We start from the raw sequence: 6,715 nt of genomic DNA on the forward strand, positions 1-6,715 counted from the left end.
TAATTAAATCTTCCTTAACACCTTAATATATTTGTTAAAATAACTGCATGACTTTTGAATTTAAATATTAGGGGCAGAAATCTATAATAGTTATGATACTAAACATGGGAACGCTATAACACTGTAATGCTTGGGGAAAAAAAAAGTAGTGTCAGGCATGGGGACCTCCCCTGGAGGAGCTGGTTCCCACTTTGGGTCTGTCATTGGACCTTCTTTTCCTCGGGTTCCTCTCCACTTCCATCCCTGTAATTCTTTCAGACAGGAACAACTATGGGTCAGAGATGTGACTATGGGATGGCAACCCCATCCCACACTTGATGCCCTGTCTTCCTGCTACAGGTAGACTCCATACGTTTCCACTTCCTACTGTAGGGCATTTCATATAATGTCTCTCCCTTTGAGTCCTGGGAGTCTCTCACCTACCAGGTAGGTCTCTGGTGCATTCTGAGGTGGGGGGGGTGTCCCCCAACCTCCTAATTCCTGAACTTGCCTGTTTACATTATTTCTGCAGGCCCTCAGGGCTTCTTACTGTGGCTATCAAGCACTCACAAAAAGGGATCTATCATGACTGACACCCAAAAGACTCAACAAGCAGCTGAAAGAGTCAGATGCAGATATTTGCACCCAACCAATGGACAGAAGCAGCAGACTGCTATTGAATTAGACAAGGCTGAAAGAAGCTGAGGAGAAGGCCCATCCTGTAGGAGGACCAACAGTCTCAATTAATCTGGACGCCCTAGATCTCTCTAGCACAGGACCACCAAAAAGGCAGCATATACCAGCTGATATGAATTCCCCAACACACATACAGTAGAGGACTTTCAGGTCTCTGTTCATTCAGAGAAGATACACCTAACCTTTAAGAGACTGGAGGCCCCAGGGAGTTTAGAGGTCAGGTGGCATGGGGTTGGGGGCATGTACATGGAGACAGGGAGATGGTATGAGGTGGGGAGGAGGTGTGAGATATGGAGCAGTCATAGGGTGGATAGGGGGAGCAGGGGATGGAATATTGAGTGTAAGAAATAAATTAAATATAAAATAAAAAGAAAACTAAAAACAAAAACAAACAAAACACCCTAAAAAAGAGATCTATCTGCTTTTCAGAACAAAAAACAATACTCTAAAATAAATACCTAACTGGTCAGGAAACACATTTTATGATGACAAAGAAGAACACAATAATTTCTTAACTGCATCCTTCACATCCTTGTTCCTGAGACTGTATATAAGTGGGTTCAGCATGGGGATGACAACTGTGTAGAAGACTGAAGCCACCTTGACCAGAAGCCAAGAACTTTTGGTGGTGGGAACACAGTAGAGACAGATGATGATGCTATGGTAAATGGTGATGGTAGTGAGATGGGAGGCACAAGTTGAGAAGACTTTGTAGCGACCTCCAGTGGTAGGCATTTTCATGACAGTGATGACAATGAAAACATAAGAGGTGAGAATGATCATCAGACTGCTTAGCTCATTGAAAGTTGCAAAGATGAAAATGACCTTCTGACTAATGTAGGGGTCAGAGCAGGATACAGCAACAATGGCATCATGCTCGCACACAAAGTTATTTATGAACTTGGTCCCACAGAAGACCAAGGTCAACATAAAATGTATGAATACAAAGGAACAGATTATACCCCAGGAATATGATGCAGCTACCAGGGACCAGCAGAACTTCTGAGACATAGCCACTGTGTAGAGGAGGGGGTTGCATACTGCCACAAATCTGTCATAGGCCATCACTGCCAACATGAATGTTTCTGTGACCACAAATATGCATGCAAAGAAGAATTGCATGACACAGCCTGTAAAGGAGATCCTTCTGTCTTCCACAATCAAGTTTTCTAAGAGCTTTGGTGAAACAACAGTGGAGTAACAAAAATCTACAAAGGAGAGATGACTAAGAAAAAAGTACATGGGAGTGTGGAGCTTAGGGCTAAGTCTAATGACGGCAATCATGCCCAGGTTCCCCAGCACAGTGATTGTGTATATGGTCAGGAACAGGAGGAACAAGGGCAACTGGATGTCTGGGAATTCTGAGAAGCCCACCAGGATGAAGGTCACTGCAGAACTCTGGTTTTCATAGTTACTATGGAAAATAAAGGAAAGGGTGATCTGTTAATTGGAGAAATATTATTTCTATTAGAGAAGAGTGATAAAAAGATACTGAGCAGTTTGATGAGTTATTGTTACAAAGTTTTACTATATAATATCTATATAATGACATTAATCTTCAGCTTAAAATATTAAAAGGATAATTGTGTAAAAAGAAGTCCAGATTTACCAAGTAACATTTTAATTAAAAATACATGCTTCTACTTTCAAAGACAGCAATTTTCCTGATAATGTCCCCTCTAATCAATCACTTACATGAATCCGAATGTAAGACAATTGTTCATTGATAATAAATAGACAATGCCATTGGCTGCAAATTATTTACTACTTTGTCATTCAAATAAGTCAGAGCTTTGGTAAAAGAATATGGCAGCTTTTCTCTTTAAATTTAGAAAGGTGCTACTAAAAGAAGAAGGTTATATGAGACTATCTCTCAGGAAAAAAGATCATATAATAGTGAACATTTAAGCCGGGCTTGGTGGCACAAGCCTTTAATCCCAGCACTCGGAAGGCAGAGGCAGGCAGATTTCTGAGTTCGAGGTCAGCTTGGTCTACAAAGTGAGTTCCAGGACAGCCAGGGCTACACAGAAAAACCCTGTCTTTAACAATTTAAAAAAATAAATTAAAAAGAAGAAAAAAGAAAAGAAAAAGTAAACATTTAAAATTTCTCATAATGTATTTGTTGCTGGTTTCTTTTTCTCTATTCCTTCAACCTTTTGAAGTATTTTAGAGTTCAAATAACATAAGCCCAAAACATATTATGGAATTTTAATATGTTTGAGTTATAATGACCTGATATGAATATTAAAGATTAATTCTTTAAGTGCTTTTATGCTATTCATTATAATGTTATCAAAGAAAAATGTTGCTCGTTCCATTGTGGGGGAAATGGGCAAAGAGTGACAGTGAAAAGAAATTTTCTTTTTCAGTAAAATGTGTTTGTGTTATGACTAACACATAAAAAATCAATTAAGGCACACACACAGAGGATTTTAAGAGTTTTAAATGAGTTTTAAAGCATTGCTCAAAATAACTGTCAAAAAGAAGGCCTCCTAAAAATGATGCCTAAGAGTCTAAAGTGTTGTTATTCATTTCTTCAATAGTAAAAAGATTTTTTAACATCAGACTTTGAAAGAAAAGCTGGACTGGAGAAATACCTCAGTGATCAAGACACTTTCTGCTCTTTCAAAGGAACCATATTCAGTTCTCAGCAACCATGCATAGATTCTCTGATCTCCCAAGAACTTTAGCTCCAGGGACCCCTTCTCTTGTCTTGCATAGTCACTCTCACTCACCTGAAATGCGTATTAATGAAAACACAAATATACGTGTCATGGAACAACAACATATAATACATCTTAAAAAGAAATAAGTCAGAAGGCAAATGTGTAATGAACTTAAGGGAAATGGAATATGTTTACAGGAGATAACAGATTAAGTGGTAAAGATCTTATGATAATCAGGCATCCTGAAAATTATACACAGATATGCACCCTTAGGAATAAAGGTTTTGAAAAATGTCTTCCTGAACTATGGTGTAGATGCTTCAGTGTATTATTTAGAAACTAAATCAATGAAGAAAATGTCCTCTTCTCTTTTATATTTACATCATACTTTCAAATAATACAGCAGCTTCCTACTCACATGAACAGCAGAACAACAAAAGCAACTCCTGGATAGCAACTCACCATTGATAAGATTCATGAGCTACTTTCAACACAAGGAGAATGGTCTTGCCACATTTCCAAGCCATATAACTACTAACTGAAACACTCTATTAAATGCTACTATTCTCCTCAATCATAGAAGTCTTTGAAGTGAACAATAGTGCTTTAAATAATGCTGAGAATAATAGACTGACTGTGATGCATGCATATGTTATTGAAAGCACAATCTGAAAGGATCAGGAAACATTGTGGAAAAAGGAACAGAGCCAAAAGACAAGTAGAAGGGATGGGAAATGTTATCTTCAGGGCATGGCATAGCTATGGTCAACAGTTACAGTTGTTTGTGCTCACTCCACACAAACAGAAGATCACAATACTCATGGATCAGATAAAGTTTCATAGAGCTCAATTCCTTGCGTAATTATCAGCAATTGTTGGATTCTAGTGCAAAAGTTTTCATTGGCTTCAGTTCGACAGCAAACAATGAGCCCATCAGGCTCCAGTGAATAGTTGCAAGTCATTATTTTATGAAAGATATTAAGAGCAGAAGGACAGAAAACAAAACAAAGACAACACAAACACACTAAAACTTCACCCCCCCCCCGAAGAAGTTGGAACAAGAACTTGTGGTAATGTTAGAGATAAGTTTAATATCAGAGATCATGGGTCGGGGGAGTAAACAGCATGCACTATACCTATGCATATTGTCATAGAATCACCTTAACCAGAAAAATTAGTTTATGTGACATTTTGAAGTTAGTGTCTATAATAATGCTACTCTGACAGTTGTGAATTTAAGGATTCTAAATATTTGGGGAATGAAACATGAAATAGACATTGTTCTAAATTTTTGCAATCACCAAACTCTACACAGTCAATCTCATTATAACTGATACATACATCTCAATTCCTGGGATATTTGATAGCCTATTATATTGAATATATTCATCTGAAGACACTGAATTTTCTCTTTTCTCCATATTTCCAATCTCTCCATATTTTTCCAAATTCTCTCATGCATTATTGAATCACTCTTTGTGATAGGTATTACCAGTTTATTCATCTCCATATATAGTCAAACAAAATATATCTATCTCTCCATTACCAAAAAGTATTGACTCGTGATTTCTTTTTGGTTTTCTTAGAACATTATCATATGTGTCCAGTCTGGCCTTCAAATACCTATGAAATCACAGCTTACTGAAAGTTACAACATAGTTAAGAATGGCTTTGTAATGTTGATCTTCCAGCCTCTACCTTCCAAGTGCTGAGGGTATTATCTTATGACACCATAATACCCTTGTAATCTTAGTTTTACAAAGAACATTTTTCGTCTCACTTACCTCCAGAGAGTTATGGTAAATTTGATTTTATTATTTTTGCTAATTTTTTTTGTCATTGAGTGATACAGAGAAAATATCCAATAGAGAGCCATGAAGGAATTATTCAAGATTACTAAAGATTCTTTCTTAGGGAAGGAAGAGGGATTTAAGGCTGTTGGAATCCACAAGTTTGGCTTTCCATTGTAAAGAACACTAAGGTTCTCATTCTCTCCTTTAAATGAAATAATATAACTGGATCAACTCACCCAAACACAGAAGGTCCTGAGTGATACATTTACTTAAGAAGTTGTTCGTTATGACTAATGAGCTACCAAAATCTTGTTTAGTAATTAATCAACACAAATACCCCGGGAAGAATGTTCATTAGCAGTATATTTTCTGAGTATTATAAAGGAAATTGAGACACCCTTTGAGAAAATTTCAAAACACCAGACCAATCATCACATTTAATTAACAAGGGGGAAAAAAACTTAAAAGGTTTCTAAATTTGGCACAAATAGGTAAACAAGACATTGGGGACCAGGACATTAGGGATTATCACTGAAAAAGTCTACAATTTGAACAATTAAATGTAACACTGTTTCATGTGATTGTATATTACATGTTTGAACCCTAGGACATTCATACTATCAGCTGTATTTTGTAAACATAATGAATATGTATTTACTTTAATAGAAATAAAATGCAGAAAAAAATAAAAATTGAGTGATATTAGTCCAGTTATATAGGAAAAATATGTGAATAATATATTTTATATTTATTAATTAATTAGATATATTTTGAGTGTAATATATAATGTATATATAATACATTAAGCTGTGCTTTATATATGGATATGTTTTTTATATCTCCTGAAATAATCTTACTAAATTCTCCTGAAGATATACAGATATTAAGACAACAAATGTCAAATTTTAATGACATGATCCTATTTCTTTTTAAAATTTGACTTATTTAAATATTTGTGTGATTGAGTGTTTTATCTACATATTTGTTTGTGCACCATATGTATGCTGGTAGCCACTGAAATTAAATGAGAGCTAGATATGCTTTGATACTGGAATTGCAAGTGACTGTGAACTGCCATGTGGGCACTGGGAATTGAACCTGGATCCTCAACAAGAGCAACTAGTGATCTTAACCACTGAGCCACCCCTCTAGCCTTCCTCCCACCCTTTTCTGCATGTATGTATGTGTCTGATAGGAATATTTTATGCATTTCAGTATTGATGCCCTCAGAGACCATAGTGAACTAGATAAAATATTTGGTATTCAAATATAAGAGACCAACCACTGGCATTTGTTTAGGCTTATATCATGTAATGTTTGGTATTTAGAATATGAGACCAAACATTGTGTCTAAGAATTAAATCAGGGTAACCAATTATGTAAGAAATATATGTCTTCAAGACATCATGGGCATAACAACTAGGAAATATCACTGAAAATTGCCAGGCAGACTAGAGTTTGAGCAACTAGGAACAATAACTTCCCATGTGATATCTTGACTATATGTTACATTTCTAAAGCCCTGGTGTATTTTCATAATTGTGTATTCTCTTTTATTCGTCCTTCCTTCCTTCCTTCCTT

At 36.1% G+C, this 6,715-nt stretch overlaps 1 protein-coding gene across 1 annotated transcript in view; it reads right to left on the reverse strand.

Annotated features, from left to right (window-relative positions):
- Nucleotides 1-1,155: 1,155 nt before the first annotated feature.
- LOC110306528 (olfactory receptor 5D13-like) overlaps nucleotides 1,156-6,715 on the reverse strand; it is a 17,617-nt gene continuing 12,057 nt past the window's right edge. Inside the window, exons 2-3 of the mRNA XM_021178638.1 lie at nucleotides 3,273-3,410; nucleotides 1,156-2,115 (exon numbers count right to left, since the gene is read on the reverse strand). Coding sequence (XP_021034297.1) covers nucleotides 1,156-2,115; nucleotides 3,273-3,410 — 1,098 coding nt within the window. The remainder of the gene's footprint in view (nucleotides 2,116-3,272; nucleotides 3,411-6,715) is intronic.

This window comes from Mus caroli, chromosome 2 (genome assembly GCF_900094665.2).
Source record: "Mus caroli chromosome 2, CAROLI_EIJ_v1.1, whole genome shotgun sequence".
NCBI lineage: Eukaryota > Metazoa > Chordata > Mammalia > Rodentia > Muridae > Mus > Mus caroli.